The 15,524-nt window shown below is 44.9% G+C and overlaps 1 protein-coding gene across 2 annotated transcripts in view; it reads left to right on the top strand.

Moving 5' to 3' along the window:
• Nucleotides 1-38: 38 nt before the first annotated feature.
• qrsl1 (glutaminyl-tRNA amidotransferase subunit QRSL1) overlaps nt 39-15,524 on the top strand; it is a 27,119-nt gene continuing 11,633 nt past the window's right edge. Inside the window, exons 1-3 of one of the 2 annotated variants that reach the window (XM_061895665.1) lie at nt 39-197; nt 1,247-1,406; nt 13,861-13,959. In XM_061895665.1, coding sequence (XP_061751649.1) covers nt 174-197; nt 1,247-1,406; nt 13,861-13,959 — 283 coding nt within the window. In that variant the 5' untranslated portion in view covers nt 39-173. The remainder of the gene's footprint in view (nt 198-1,246; nt 1,407-13,860; nt 13,960-15,524) is intronic. The other variant, XM_061895666.1, reaches the window with a different exon arrangement.

Here is a 15,524-nt window from a genome sequence, read left to right on the forward strand (position 1 = left end):
AGGGCGTACACTTTCCACCAATCACAGCCAAGATTGCTCAGTCGTTATCCAATGAAACGCGGCCTTGTTACAGTGCAGGGTTTTCCCTGATAAACATGGCCGTGCTGTGTTCCTGCTGCACGTCGGAAGAAGGTTGATGATTTGACCCTTTTATTCGTTCAAGTGTTGCAAATATGCTCAACCTCACTTTGCGAGAGGTTAGTGTGGCTTTATTTTCAAATGCTAATATATGTTTGAAGTACAGAATGAATTATGCCGTATTTGAATGCCCATGAATGTAGCTTCAATCATGTTGTCAGAAGCTATGACTTCAAATGTTTGATTGATTGAAGCTTTTATTAGTAGATTGCACAGTACAGTACATATTCCGTACAATTTACCACTAAATGGTAACACTCGAATAAGTTTTTCAACTTGTTTAAGTCGGGGTCCACGTCAATTAATTCATGGGTTCATTTCTGCTGGTCCATTATTCGTAGCAATTAAATTACCGAATGTCCTTGAATTGCCGCCTGGGCGCTAATCAATTTAGAACCTTTTCTCACTCCTGCGCTTACCAGAGGCATGCTGTAAAAGTAAGCATGCGCTAATTATTTTAAAACCTCTTCTTACTCCCGCACTTACCAAAGGTATGCAGTAAGAATTTGAGTGTGATGTAAGCTTGGACCTTAAATCCTACTGAATAGCTCTTAATCTTCTTCCCTTTATGCGATTTCAAATTACTGGTATTGAAATCAGCCTCCTCCATTTTGAAAATGATGACAGGGGAAGTGTCACTCATGACGTTGTTGTAAGCATTTCACCAATCTCGCGCACTTTTTAAATTATACGTCATTTCCATTGTGCGTAAGCAGTTTGCATATCGCAAGACGAGATTTTGTTTGAAAATGGCGCGACCGTGCAAATGGATGGTTTGAGGACGGCTGAAGAAGAATTTGCAGAATTCCACACATTATTCAAACATATAGCTGGAAGCAATTTGCAAAAAGATCGCGCATTATACAAATTTAAATGCAAATTACTCACATTGGTATTGTGCCTACAACGTCACGAATTTGACCAGGCGGTAATACTAAGCATGCGCTAATTATTTTGAAAAGCGAGTTTGACCCGGTAGTAATTCGAGGCAGGCGCATACTATATGCCCTGCAGCAATTCAAGGAAATACGGTATACATTTTGTATAATGTTATTAGTTCAAACAATATTGCAGTGCACTAATTTCGGGTGTACATTGTTTTTTCTAGATTTCCATGGCACTCAGAGAAGGAAACATTTCTCCTACTGAGTTGTGTAGGAAGTGTCTGAATCGGCTCAAGCAAACCAAACATCTAAATGCTTACATCACAATTACTGAGGAGCAAGCATTGAAGCAGGCTCAACAAGCAGAGACCAGACTCCTACAAGGTGAAGTGTCATCTTTTTAGAAATCTGTGTGTATCACACATCTGGCAGTATTCCATAAAACAGTTTAAAGGGGAACTGCATTTTTTGTTTAGGAAGTTTGCCTTTTCTTCACAATGCTTATGTGAGACAAGCCCTGATACAGTCCCCTCCAAAAGTCAATCAATCAGTCAATCAATGTTTAGTTATGTAGCCCTAAATCACAAGTGTCTCAAAGGGCTGCACAAACCACAACGATATCCTCAGTAGAGCCCACACAAGGGCAAGGAAAAACTGACCCCAGTGGGACGCCGACAATGATGACTATGAGAAACCTTGGAGAGGAACGCATATGTGGGCAACCCCCCTCCCCCCTAGGGGACCGAAAGCAATGGATGTCGAGCGGATCTAACATGATACTGTGAAAGTTCAATCCATAGTGGATCTAACATAACCGTGAGAGTCCAGTCCAAAGTGGATCCAATAAAGTAGCGAGGGTCCCGTAAAGTATTGGCAGAGTGAGACCAATTCCTTTTTTTTTTTGTCGTAAACTGAAAACATTTGCGTTTGACATCAAAAGATGAATATGAGACGAGAGATCAACATTTCAGCTTTTATTTTCAGGTATTTACATCTGGATCTGATACACAACTTTAAAGATAGCATTATTTGTAATGGAACACAACCTTTTTAGGTGAGCAAAAGTATTGGAACATTATAAACTTAAAATAGATTAAAGTGAATAAGACTTAATATTTAGTTGCAAATCATTTGCTTTAAATAACTGCATGTTGCCTGTGACCATTTGACATCACAAAACTTTTGCATTCTTTTGTGATGCTTTTCCAGGCTTTCAGCGCAGCCTCTTTCAGTTTTTTGTTTTGGGAGTTACTCCCTTCAGGCTCCTCTTCAGCAGGTCAAATGCATGCTCTATTGGGTTTACGTCTGGAGTCTGACTATGCCACTCTAAAACCTTCCACTTCTTGCCGCTGATGAACTCTTTTGTGCTTTCCGGAAGTGTGTTTTTGGTCATTATCTTGCTGCATGATGAAGGATCTCCCAATCAGTTTGGTTGCATCTTTCTTTAAGTCAGCCGACAAAATGTTTCTGTAGACTTCTGAGTTCATTTTGCTGCTGCCATCACGTGTTACATCATCAATGAAGATGACGTCCCAGAAGAAGCTGTGCAAGCCCAAGCCATGTTACCTGTGCCGTGTTTCACAGATGAGCTTGTGTGTTTGAGATCATGAGCAGATCCTGTCTTTCTCCAAATGTCCGCCTTTCCATTACTTTGGAATAAGTTAATCTTTGTCTCATCAGTCCATTAAACTTTATCCCTGAATATTTGAGGCTCACCTTTGTACCTTTTTGCCAAATTCCAGCCTGTCCCTCCTATTCTTCTTGCTCATGAGTGGTTTGCATCTTCTGGTGTAGCCTCTGTACTTCTGTTCATGAAGTCTTCTGCCAACAGTAGATAGTGATACCTTCATTCCTGCCCTCTGGAGGTTGTTGCTGATGTCACTAATAGTTGTTTTAGGGTCTTTCTTTTTAGCTCTCTCAATGTTGCTGTCATCAACTGCTCATGTTTTCCTTGGTTTACCTGTTTGACGTCTGTTCCTTAGTACACCAGTGGTTTCTTTCTTCTTCAGGACATTCTAAATGGTTGTGCTGGCTATGGCCAATGTTTGTGCAATGGCCCTGATTGATTGTCCCTATTCTCTCAGATTCACAATTGCTTATTTTTCACCCATAGACAGCTCTCTGGTTTTCATGTTAGTTCCACCTCTAAATGCAGTCACATGTTCCAATACTTTTGCTCTCATGACAAATGGGTAGGTTCAAACAAAAGGTGCTATCTTCTAAGTTGTGTTTCAGATCCAGATGTAATTAATTGGAAATAAAAGCTGAAATGTTGATCTCTTGTCCCATATTCATAATTTTATGTCAAACTAGGGCTGGGCGATATACGCGATATATCGCGGGTTTGTCTCTGTGCAATATAGAAAATGACTATATCGTAATATTCGAGTATACGTTCTCACGCAGTTGTTTTTAGCTGCGGGCATTACACTGCAGGCTCTTTCCACTCCTTGTATCTCCTTCTCACGGAGTGTAATCGCAGGTTCTTACACACGTCACGTCATACGTCACATACTTATACGCCCTCGCCCACCAGAGAAGTAGCAGCGTGGCTAACGTTAGCCGTGATGCTAGCGGAGTGTTCAAAGGTGTGAAAGAAGATGCGAATCTGGTAACAAATAAAGGAAGAATTTATTCCCAAGAAAAACAGCACGGGGTCCCTCGTCTGTCGGTGGTTCGTCTTCCAGTGGGAATATGTCGAATAGACAACTTTAATTTGTCAAGTGTGGGGCACAAGTGTTGCTACCAAAAGTAGCATTACTGCTAATATGTAGCATCATTTGAAAAGTCACTTGCTAATAACATTAATAAATAAGTTTTGGTAAATTGACTTAGTTGTGATTTCCTTCTCTGCATGAAAGTTTAAAATGAGCATATATTAATGCAGTATGAACAAAAATGTTTTAATGTAGACACATAAAATCATCATCCTGCTGTGATTATATGTATCAAGTGTTCATTCAAGGCTGAGGCAAAAATACCGAGATACATCCATCCATCCATCATCTTCCGCTTATCCGAAGTCGGGTCGCGGGGGCAACAGCCCAAGCAGGGAAACCCAGACTTCCCTCTCCCCAGCCACTTCGTCTAGCTCTTCCCGGGGGATCCCGAGGCGTTCCCAGGCCAGCCGGGAGACATAGTCTTCCCAACGTGTCCTGGGTCTTCCCCGTGGCCTCCTACCGGTTGGACGTGCCCTAAACACCTCCCTAGGGAGGCGTTCGGGTGGCATCCTGACCAGATGCCCGAACCACCTCATCTGGCTCCTCTCGATGTGAAGGAGCAGCGGCTTTACTTTGAGTCCCTCCCGGATGGCAGAGCTTCTCACCCTATCTCTAAGGGAGAGCCCCGCCACACGGCGGAGGAAACTCATTTCGGCCGCTCGTACCCGTGATCTTATCCTTTCGGTCATGACCCACAGCTCATGACCATAGGTGAGGATGGGAACGTAGATCGACCGGTAAATTGAGAGCTTTGCCTTCCGGCTCAGCTCCTTCTGCACCACAACGGATCGGTACAACGTCCGCATTACTGAAGACGCTGCACCGATCCGCCTGTCGATCTCACGATCCACTCTTCCCTCACTCGTGAACAAGACTCCTAGGTACTTGAACTCCTCCACTTGGGGTAGGGTCTCCTCCCCAACCCGGAGATGGCACTCCACCCTTTTCTGGGCAAGAACCATGGACTCGGACTTGGAGGTGCTGATTCTCATTCCGGTCGCTTCACACTCGGCTGCGAACCGATCCAGCGAGAGCTGAAGATCCCGGTCAGATGAAGCCATCAGGACCACATCATCTGCAAAAAGCAGAGACCTAATCCTGCGGTTACCGAACCGGAACCCCTCAACGCCTTGACTGCGCCTAGAAATTCTGTCCATAAAAGTTATGAACAGAATGGGTGACAAAGGACAGCCTTGGCAGAGTCCAACCCTCACTGGAAATGTGTTCGACTTACTGCCGGCAATGCGGACCAAGCTCTGGCACTGATCGTACAGGGAACGGACCGCCACAATAAGACAGTCCGATACCCCATACTCTCTGAGCACTCCCCACAGGACTTCCCGAGGGACACGGCCGAATGCCTTTTCCAAGTCCACAAAGCACATGTAGACTGGTTGGGCAAACTCCCATGCACCCTCAAGAACCCTGCCGAGAGTATAGAGTTGGTCCACAGTTCCACGACCAGGACGAAAACCACACTGTTCCTCCTGAATCCGAGGTTCGACTATCCGACGTAGCCTCCTCTCCAGTACACCTGAATAAACCTTACCGGGAAGGCTGAGGAGTGTGATCCCACGATAGTTGGAACACACCCTCCGGTCCCCCTTCTTAAAGAGAGGAACCACCACCCCGGTCTGCCAATCCAGAGGTACCGCCCCCGATGTCCACGCGATGCTGCAAAGTCTTGTCAACCAAGACAGCCCCACAGCATCCAGAGCCTTAAGGAACTCCGGGCGGGTCTCGTCCACCCCTGGGTCCTTGCCACCGAGGAGCTTTTTAACTACCTCAGCGACCTCAGCCCCAGAAATAGGAGAGTCCACCACAGATTCCCCAGGCACTGCTTCCTCATAGGAAGACGTGTTGGTGGGATTGAGGAGGTCTTCGAAGTATTCCTTCCACCTATCCACAACATCCGCAGTTGAGGTCAGCAGAACACCATCCGCACCATACACGGTGTTGATAGTGCACTGCTTCCCCTTCCTGAGGCGGCGGACGGTGGTCCAGAATCGCTTCGAAGCCGTCCGGAAGTCGTTTTCCATGGCTTCCCCGAACTCCTCCCATGCCCGAGTTTTTGCCTCCGCGACCGCTGAAGCTGCACACCGCTTGGCCTGTCGGTACCTGTCCACTGCCTCCGGAGTCCTATGAGCCAAAAGGACCCGATAGGACTCCTTCTTCAGCTTGACGGCATCCCTCACCGCTGGTGTCCACCAAGGGGTTTTAGGATTGCCGCCCCGATAGGCACCAACTACTTTGCGGCCACAGCTCCGATCTGCCGCCTCGACAATAGAGGTGCGGAACATAGTCCACTCGGACTCAATGTCCAGCACCTCCCTCGTGACATGTTCAAAGTTCTTCCGGAGGTGGGAATTGAAACTTTGTCTGACAGGAGACTCTGCCAGACGTTCCCAGCAGACCCTCACAATGCGTTTGGGCCTGCCAGGTCTGTCCGGCATCCTCCCCCACCATCGCAGCCAACTCACCACCAGGTGGTGATCGGTAGAAAGCTCTGCCCCTCTCTTCACCCGAGTGTCCAAAACATGAGGCCTTAAATCCGATGACACAACTACAAAGTCGATCATGGAACTGCGGCCTAGGGTGTCTTGGTGCCAAGTGCACATATGGACACCCTTATGTTTGAACATGGTGTTTGTTATAGACAAACTGTGACGAGCACAAAAGTCCAATAACAAAACACCACTCGGGTTCAGATCTGGGCGGCCATTCTTCCCAATCACGCCTCTCCAGGTTTCACTGTCGTTGCCAACGTGAGCGTTGAAGTCTCCCAGTAGGACAAGGGAATCACCCGGGGGAGCACTTTCCAGTACTCCCTCGAGTGTTCCCAAAAAGGGTGGGTACTCTGAACTGCTGTTTGGTGCATAAGCACAAACAACAGTCAGGACCCGTCCCCACACCCGAAGGCGGAGGGAGGCTACCCTTTCGTCCACCGGGTTGAACTCCAACGTACAGGCTTTGAGCCGGGGGGAAACAAGAATCGCCACCCCAGCCCGTCGCCTCTCACTGCCGGCAACGCCAGAGTGGAAGAGGGTCCAATCCCTCTCGAGAGAAGTGGTTCCAGAGCCCTTGCTGTGCGTCGAAGTGAGAATACCGAGATATATATCGTATATACTCCTCTCTGAGCTGCTACCTTACCGTGGTAGAGGAGTTTGCGTGTCCCCATGATCCTAGGAGCTATGTTGTCTGGGGGCTTTCATTCCCCCTGGTAGGGTCTCCCAAGACAAACAGGTCCCAGGTGAGTGATCAGACAAAGAGCAGCTCAAAGACTTCTATGGAATTACAACAAAATGAACTCCGATTTCCCTCGCCCGGACGCGGGTCACCGTCTGGAGCCAGGCCCGGAGTTGGGGCACGATGGCGAGCGCCTGGTGGCCGGGCCTGACCCCATGGGACCCGGCCAGGCACAGCCCAAAGAGGCAACGTGGGTCATCCCTTCAATGGGCTCACCACTCATAGGAGGGGCCATAGAGATCAGGTGCATTGTGAGCTGGGCGGCAGCCGAAGGCAGGGCACTTGGCGGTCCGATCTTCGGCTACAGAAGCTAGCTCTTGGGACGTGGAACGTCACCTCACTGGGGGGAAAGGAGCCTGAGCTAGTCCGCGAGGTAGAGAAGTTCCGGCTGGATATAGTCGGACTCACCTCGACGCACAGCAAGGGCTCTGGAACCAGTTCTCTCGAGAGGGACTGGACCCTCTTCCACTCTGGCGTTGCCGGCAGTGAGAGGCGACGGGCTGGGGTGGCAATTCTCGTTGCCCCCCGGCTCAAAGCCTGCACGTTTGAGTTCAACCCAGTGGACGAGAGGGTAGCTTTCCTTCGCCTTCGGATGGGGGGGATGGGTCCTGACTGTTGTTTGTGCTTACGCACCAAACAGCAGTTCAGAATACCCACCCTTTTTGGGAACGCTCGAGGAAGTACTGGAAAGTGCTCCCCCGGGTGATTCCCTTGTCCTACTGGGGGACTTCAACGCTCATGTTGGCAACGACAGTGAAACCTGGAGAGGCGTGATTGGGAAGAATGGTCGCCCGGATCTAAACCCGAGTGGTGTTTTGTTATTGGACTTTTGTGCTCGTCACGGATTGTCCATAACGAACACCATGTTCAAACATAAGGGTGTCCATATGTGCACTTGGCACCAGGACACCCTAGGCCGCAGTTCCATGATCGACTTTGTAGTTGTGTCATCGGATTTGCGGCCTTATGTTTTGGACACTCGGGTGAAGAGAGGGGCGGAGCTTTCTACCGATCACCACCTGGTGGTGAGTTGGCTGCGATGGTGGGGGAGGATGCCGGACAGACCTGGCAGGCCCAAACGCATTGTTAGGGTCTGCTGGGAACGTCTGGCAGAGTCTCCTGTCAGACAAAGTTTCAATTCCCACCTCCGGAAGAACTTTGAACATGTCACGAGGGAGGTGCGGGACATTGAGTCCGAGTGGACCATGTTCCGAACCTCTATTGTCGAGGCGGCTGATTGGAGCTGTGGCCGCAAGGTTGTTGGTGCCTGTCGTGGCGGTAATCCCAGAACCCGTTGGTGGACACCAGCAGTGAGGGATGCCGTCAAGCTGAAGAAGGAGTCCTATCGGGTTATTTTGGCTCATAGGACTCCGGAGGCAGTGGACGGGTACCGACGGGCCAAGCGGTGTGCAGCTTTAGCGGTCACGGAGGCAAAAACTCGGACATGGGAAGAGTTCGGGGAAGCCATGGAAAACGACTTCCGGACGGCTTCGAAGCGATTCTGGACCACCATACGCCGCCTCAGGAAGGGGAAGCAGTGCACTATCAACACCGTGTATGGTGCGGATGGTATTCTGCTGACTTCGACTGCGGATGTTGTGGATCGGTGGAGGGAATACTTCGAAGACCTCCTCAATCCCACCAACACGTCTTCCTTTGAGGAAGCGGTGCCTGGGGAATCTGTAGTGGACTCTCCTATTTCTGGGGCTGAGGTAGTTAAAAAGCTCCTCGGCGGCAAGGCCTCGGGGGTGGATGAGACCCGCCCGGAGTTCCTTAAGGCTCTGGATGCTCTGGGGCTGTCTTGGTTGACAAGACTCTGCAGCATCGCGTGGACATCGGGGGCGGTACCTCTGGATTGGCAGACCGGGGTGGTGGTCCCTCTCTTTAAGAAGGGGGATGAGGGTGTGTTCCAACTATTGAGGGATCACACTCCTCAGCCTTCCCGGTAAGGTTTATTCAGGTGTACTGGAGAGGAGGCTTCGCCGGATAGTCGAACCTCGGATTCAGGAGGAACAGTGTGGTTTTCGTCCTGGTCGTGGAACTGTGGACCAGCTCTATACTCTCGGCAGGGTTTTTGAGGGTGCGTGGGAGTTTGCCCAACCAGTCTACATGTGCTTTGTGGACTTGGAGAAGGCATTCGACTGTGTCCCTCGGGAAGTCCTGTGGGGAGTGCTCAGAGAGTATGGGGTACCGGACTGTCTTATCGTGGCAGTCCGCTCCCTGTATGATCAGTGTCAGAGCTTGGTCCGCATTGCTGGCAGTAAGTCGGACACATTTCCAGTGAGGGTTGGACTCCGCCAAGGCTGTCCTTTGTCACCGATTCTGTTCATAACTTTTATTGACAGAATTTCTAGGCGCAGCCAAGGCGTTGAGGGGATCCGGTTTGGTGGCCACGGGATTAGGTCTCTGCTTTTTACAGATGATGTGGTCCTGATGGCTTCATCTGACCGGGATCTTCAGCTCTCACTGGATCGGTTCGCAGCAGAGTGTGAAGCGACCGGAATGAGAATCAGCACCTCCAAGTCTGAGTCCATGGTTCTCGCCCGGAAAAGGGTGGAGTGCCATCTCCGGGTTGGGGAGGAGACCCTGCCCCAAGTGGAGGAGTTCAAGTACCTAGGAGTCTTGTTCACGAGTGGGGGAAGAGTGCATCGTGAGATCGACAGGCGGATGGGTGCGGCGTCTTCAGTAATGCGGACGTTGTATCGATCCGTTGTGGTGAAGAGGGAGCTGAGCCGGAAGGCAAAGCTCTCAATTTACCGGTCGATCTACGTTCCCATCCTCACCTATGGTCATGAGCTTTGGGTCATGACCGAAAGGATAAGATCACGGGTACAAGCAGCCGAAATGAGTTTCCTCCGCCGGGTGGCGGGGCTCTCCCTTAGAGATAGGGTGAGAAGCTCTGCCATCCGGGAGGGACTCAAAGTAAAGCCGCTGCTCCTTCACATCGAGAGGAGCCAGATGAGGTGGTTCGGGCATCTGGTCAGGATGCCACCCGAACGCCTCCCTAGGGAGGTGTTTAGGGCATGTCCAGCTGGTAGGAGGCCACGGGGAAGACCCAGGACACGTTGGGAAGACTATGTCTCCCGGCTGGCCTGGGAACGCCTCGGGATCCCCCGGGAAGAGCTAGACGAAGTGGCTGGAGATACACTAGCTAGTCAGCTAACAATGGAGGTAATGTGCTCCATTCAGCCTATAAGTAAAACACATCCATCAACATTTTATATACACGCATTAATTATATATATATATATATTGTAGTAACAGGCACATTAATAATAACATGTAGTATTTACGTATTTTGGTCATTTGAAACATACAGCGTATTAGTTTAACAGACGCTTCGCAACATTTGCTGTTCAGCAACAACTATTGAAATCATAGGAGACTACATGTGAGACAACAATGATTTGGGATAAATTATGATCCAGAATCTTATATGGTTGTGCTTGAATATAAGGAGAATGCGCTACAAGTTTTAGAAAGTGTGTGCGTTACAGATTCAGCTGTAGTGAAACACTAAGCATCATGCAGCAATATTGCTAAGTGCTAAACAAGAAATACAAACTACAAACATAACAAAACATTCACTTATTGTACAATGTATGCTCTCACTGGGATGAATTTGGTCATACATATCTTCTCATTTAGATAAATAATTAATCATAATCCAAAAAAAACCAACACTTTTTTAAAAAGTAGCTGCAAACAAGTGTTTTTTTTTAAATGTTTTTCTCGCCATCTCCTGGTCTAAGTTGGATGTCAAAACTGACCAACTTCTCTGTTTATGGCTATAACCTTCTACTATCGAGTTGAAAGGCATGATTTAAAATATATAATCATCTTTTACCAAATCAGAGGCTAAACAGCAGTTCAGTATGTCAACAACACTGTCGCTGCATAAGGTCGTTGGCTCTTTATTTATTTTTTTATTTTTTTATTTTTTTTATTATTATTTTTTATTTTTTTGTCCTGTCCAGCTTCTCAGGCAAATCATATAGTTGATGTAGATGCCCATATCGGCTGTTCAGATTTACTCTACAAAAGAGAAGTTTAGGATACTTCTCTTGTAGCCCTATTTGAATTTGACTTTATTAAATGTGAATTATATTATCGTTTGGTGCAGCCAGGCCGGAGCAGGAGGGAATAGAAAGAGAAAAAAAGGAAGACAGAGGGGGAAATTTTGGGGATAAGAGGGTGATTATACGTTAGCTCTTTTTGATCACGGCGCAGTTAATAATAGTTTGTCTGCGTCAGGGCTTATAATAATATTGGTAGTACTTGGTTAATATTCAGGTCACAAGATGTAAACGGAGTATTATTAGCATTTTTTAAATTTTTTTGAGAGCTTTATGGGTGCTAAAGAGTACTCCCATTACCTGCATGTTCGCTACCTCATACTTGCTTCATACTTACACAAAAAACTTGAATATGAAATAAGGGGAAATTAGGAGTTTTCAGTTCCAAAAAAAACGGAAATTCAAAAGGAGTTAAACAATCAGTTATCATGGTAACTTACTCTGTGACCCTAACATGCTATGTGACCCAAATCCTGAGTCTCTACCTTCCTGATAAACGTTAAGTAAACTGTCAGAAATAATGTGTCTGTTCCTTTGTTACAAGTAGATATTCAAATAAAATTAATTTGTAAATATTTTCTGACAGGTGAGGATTTTAACGTGTGTATGTATATATATATATATATATATATATATATATATATACATCCATCCATTTTCTACCGCTTATTCCCTTTTGGGGTCGCGGGGGGCGCTGGCGCCTATCTCAGCTACAATCGGGCGGAAGGCGGGGTACACCCTGGACAAGTCGCCACCTCATCGCAGGGCCAACACAGATAGACAGACAACATTCACACTCACATTCACACACTAGGGCCAATTTAGTGTTGCCAATCAACCTATCCCCAGGTGCATGTCTTTGGAAGTGGGAGGAAGCCGGAGTACCCGGAGGGAACCCACGCATGTGCAAACTCCACACAGAAAGATCCGGAGCCTGGATTTGAACCCAGGACAGCAAGACTTTCGTATTGTGAGGCAGACGCACTAACCCCTCTGCCACCGTGAAGCATATGTGTGTGTGTGTGTGTGTGTGTGTGTGTGTGTGTGTGTGTGTGTGTGTGTGTGTGTGTATGTATATATATAAATATGTGTATACGTATGTATGTATGTATATATATAAATATGTGTATACGTATGTATGTATGTATATATATATAAATATGTGTGTATATATATATATATATATATATATATATATATATATATATATGTGTATACATATATATATATATATATATATATATATATGTGTATACATATATATATATATATATATATGTGTATACATATATATATATATATATATATATACACATATATATATATATACACATACATATATATATATATACACATATATATATATATATACATATATATACACACACAGGCTTCCTCCCACCTCTAAAAACATGCACCTGGGGATAGGTTGATTGCCAACACTAAATTGGCCCTACTGTGTGAACGTGAGCGTAAATGTTGTCTATCTATCTGTGTTGGTAACTTGTCCAGGGTGTACCCCGCCTACCGACCAAATGCAGATGAGATAGGGTCCAGCACCGCCCGCGGCTAAAAATGGATGGATGGCTATTTTGGTATTTCATCATTGTTAATAGAACTACAGTTAGATGTGAGCTGTATAAATTCAATAAATGACATAACCTGCCAACAAGAGCTGAAACTTTTTACTACTCTTATTTCAAGAAGTATATCTCAGATTTTAGTGCATAATATATATGATAGGCAAATTGGTCGAACAGAATGTGCCTGGTTAGAAAAAAATATATATATGTCCATCCACTTATTGATATTTACTTTGCATTTGCTTTGACTTTACGTGTCAAATATAATTAAAAAACACTGAGGTGATATCATTTTTAGCTGCCAGCGTGTGCCTTTTATTCAGGTAGTATTGCATCAAAATTAAAATGAGATTTTAGTCCCTATGATTTCTATACTTATTTACCTGTGGGCTTATAAGAAAATGTGATCAAAAATAAAATCAATAAATTCTCTGGCTGTAATATTTAATTTCAGTCCAATATTATTTTACTGTATTACTTTTCTTTTTTCAAAAGGGTTCATACATACCATAAACATACATAATCCCTTTCACCTTGTCCGTCCCCATCGTAGAATCAATACTCCGTTGATAATGGCTTTTTATTGTGGTATTAACTCAGAATCAACATACTTTACTAATTCAAGGCAGGTGTTCAAGAACCCAAAACTCAGAGTTAATCAACTCAGACTTCAGGTTTAAACTCAAAAGTTTGTTGAACCTCCCACCTGTATTACCCCCTTGGTCTTTTGAAGAGGTACTCTGCTTACAAATAAGTACCATGGTGATGATGCATGTCTTTGGAGGTGGGAGGAAGCCGGGATAAGTTGATTGGCAACACTAAAATTGGCCCTAGTGTGTGAATGTGAGTGTGAATGTTGTCTGTCTATCTCTGTTGGCCCTGCGATGAGGTGGCGACTTGTCCAGGGTGTACCCCGCCTTCCGCCCGATTGTAGCTGAGATAGGCGCCAGTGCCCCCCCGCGACCCCGAAAGGGAATAAGCGGTAGAAAATGGATGGATGGATGATGCATTTTTAGTGTCAGTGTAACCGTAATAAAAAAAATTATCACTTTCATTTTTATAGGCAAAGGTCCTTTCACGTGTCCTTCCTAAGTATTTCTTTTTACACGCACACAACTCTCTAACGGGCCTTGAACCAAGTAATTTTACAATTTGTCGTGACCACAAAACATCCTCCTGTATATTCACAAGAACAATCTGGGGTGTTTTTTAGGTGCTCCTAAAGGCCCTTTGGATGGAGTTCCGTTTGCAGTCAAAGACAACTTCAGCACAAAGAACATCAAGACAACATGCGCTTCAAGGATGTTGAAAGGTAAACAAATGCATGCTCTGTAGTTTTTGTGTCAATTCACTAGGTGTAACGGTACACAAAAATTTCAGTTCGGTACGTACCTCGGTTCAGAGGTCACGGTTTGGCTCTGTTCATTTTCGGTACAGTAAGAGAACAACAAAATATAAATTTTTTGGTTATGGTTACCAAATTTACAAAATCTTCCATCAAAAATATTTTTCTAAGTGGAATATTTGATGTGAAGTAATCGGAACCTTGGATATGTATATAATTCATAATAACATTGATTTAGATTCAATATTATGTTTTGAGCAATGACAGTTTGAAAGAAAAAAAAACAGCATTGTTTCATTAGTCAACGTTGCAACTTTTTCTAAATTACATATAGTTTTTAAGTTTTTTTTATTTCACTTTTGTTTATGTTTTTGTTTATTTTAATAGTATTTTTTAGAATGTGCCGTGGGCCTTTAAAACATTAGCTGCGGGCCGCAAATGGCCTCCGGGGCACACTTTTGACACACCTGCTATGATAATAAAAAATGAAATCTGATAAATCTATGGTTAAAAAGCAGAGCCTGGCAACGCATGGGCGTTTATCATAAATGTCTTGCTCTCTCTGTCTCTGCCCACATTTTAATCCATCCATCAGGTTTCTACCGCACCTATTCAAGAAGTTGCATTAATGGTAAGAAGTATTTTATGTATTGTTGTTTAACTTCAAAATAACAGTGTTATTAAAAAGAATAAGAGACCTATCCTCTAAAAATGTTGGTCTTGCTTAAAAATGCACACATTTAGGTGTATTCAGTGTTAAAAAATATATATATATTAGGGGTGTAACGGTACACAAATATTTCGGTTCAATACGTACCTCGGTTCAAAGGTCACGGTTCGGTTCATTTTCGGTACAGTAAGAAAAAAACTAAATATACATTTTTTGATTATTTAACACATTTGCTAAATCTTCCATCAAAAATATTTTTCTTAGTGGAATATTTGATGTGAAGTAATCGGAAACTTGGATAGGTCAATAATTCATAATAACATTGATTTTGATTCAATATTATGTTTTGAGCAATGACCGTTTGAAAGAAGAAAAAAAACAGCTTTGTTTAATTAGTCAACGTTGCAACTTTTTCTAAATTACATTTAGCCTTTAAGCTTTTTTATTTCACTTTTGTTTATGTTTTTGTTTATTTTAATAGTATTTTTAGAATGTGCCGTGGGCCTTTAAAACATTAGCTGTGTGCCGCAAATGGCCTCCGGGGCACACTTTAGACACCCCTGCCATAGATAACAAAAAATTAAATATGATTATCGGTAATCAAAGGATAAACAGCAGAGCCTGGCGACGCATGCGCGTTTATCATAACTCTCTCGCTATCTGTCTCTGCCCCTCCTCATGAATGTTAACTCTGCGTGCACCACTTTTTTTTTTTTTCTTTTTTTTTAAACCGCTTTAACCCTGAACGTACATTGAAAGAACATGCAACCATAACTTAAAATCCTGGACATTCGAAGCATTTAAGAAACTTCACCTGGACAGCCCCGCAAAACAGGACATAACCCGCGAAAAGAGGAGGTGT

Source organism: Nerophis ophidion, linkage group LG03, assembly GCF_033978795.1.
Source record: "Nerophis ophidion isolate RoL-2023_Sa linkage group LG03, RoL_Noph_v1.0, whole genome shotgun sequence".
NCBI lineage: Eukaryota > Metazoa > Chordata > Actinopteri > Syngnathiformes > Syngnathidae > Nerophis > Nerophis ophidion.